The sequence below is a fragment of the Arachis ipaensis genome, chromosome B02 (genome assembly GCF_000816755.2).
Source record: "Arachis ipaensis cultivar K30076 chromosome B02, Araip1.1, whole genome shotgun sequence".
Taxonomy (NCBI): Eukaryota; Viridiplantae; Streptophyta; class Magnoliopsida; order Fabales; family Fabaceae; genus Arachis; species Arachis ipaensis.
Window position 1 is genome coordinate 76,878,540 of NC_029786.2, and position 1,216 is coordinate 76,879,755.

Here is a 1,216-nt window from a genome sequence, read left to right on the forward strand (position 1 = left end):
TGAAAAACAATATTCAATTTCATGCAAAAGAATAATAGCCTGTAAAATCAATTAGGATAGAATGTAGAAAGAGAATAATAATACTAATAAGACCATAATGATGACAATTAAGATACCCATCAAGTGCATAAAGGGGGTTGTTACACCAACCAACCTCTTGGGGTGCTGATGATAGCTGTGACTTATCTGTTTGCTTAGAGAACCGAATCTTCTTCAGCACACACCTACCAGGAATTAAATCATCAATGTATAGCAACAGTTAAAGAACATGACAAGTTTCCATCTCCAAAAACTTTCATAAAATAGCAAAGTATGGAAAGTTAACAGTTATTGAATTAACTGGGTTTCCAGTTCCAGTGCCAACAATTAAACACACAATTCTATTCAAAAGGGGAGAAAGAATGTTGCCTTTTTAATAGTAGGGTTTTCAATTTGTGTACTAAGAATAAATTTTAAAATGCAATCATTCAAATTAAATGCTAACTGCTATAGAGTTAGAGACCTCACATTGCTTCTAATTCTCACAACTAAACACTAAAATTACAGCAACATTGAAAAACAATGGATCTTGAACCCTTCATGATGCATGATATAGCAGTTACACCAAAAAAAACCAAAAGAACAGAAAAAGGAGCAGATTATTTACCGTTGTTTCTGAGTTTTATGGAGAACAAGAAAAGTGGCACCCAATGTTCCTCTTCCAAGCTGCTGTATCACTTCATAATCTTCCATCTTGTCACTCTCCATTGGAAAACTTTAGAAGAATCTAGAACACACAAACAGAATGAAAGCACTGAAGAAGCTCATGATTTATCAACAAGGTTCTTTTTTTGAGATTGTCAATTTCTAGTAACAAAACCTCTTGTAGCTAGAAGAGCATTTAACTAAACACAAAAACTAATGGATTTCAGCAACCATGAAGAGGTGCTAACAAATATCACATAAGAAATTAGTAAAACAACATTCCACAATTATTGATTATTAATTAAGATTTAAGAGAGTAAACTACCTTCTCAGAATGCTGAAGAAAAAAATGGAAAATAGGAGAACCAAGAAAATTGGGTATGATTTGATGACTTAGCGAAAAGGAAAGAGATGGAGAAAGACAAGAAAGTCAAGTAAATGCCAAAAGAAATGCCATGTAGGTCAGACATGTTTGTCAGTTTTATTATTATTATACTATGAATAATTTAGGAAATGATAACTGATAAGATTA

The 1,216-nt window shown here is 32.4% G+C and overlaps 1 protein-coding gene across 2 annotated transcripts in view; it reads right to left on the reverse strand.

The window, feature by feature from the left end:
• Positions 1-1,148, reverse strand: part of LOC107625471 (serine/threonine-protein kinase Nek6) — an 8,452-nt gene extending 7,304 nt beyond the window's left edge. For both annotated transcript variants that reach the window (XM_016328121.2, XM_021115982.1), the window contains exons 1-3: positions 1,010-1,148; positions 647-766; positions 155-224 (exon numbers count right to left, since the gene is read on the reverse strand). In XM_016328121.2, the coding sequence (XP_016183607.1) occupies positions 155-224; positions 647-747 (171 nt within the window). In that variant the 5' untranslated portion in view covers positions 748-766; positions 1,010-1,148. The remainder of the gene's footprint in view (positions 1-154; positions 225-646; positions 767-1,009) is intronic.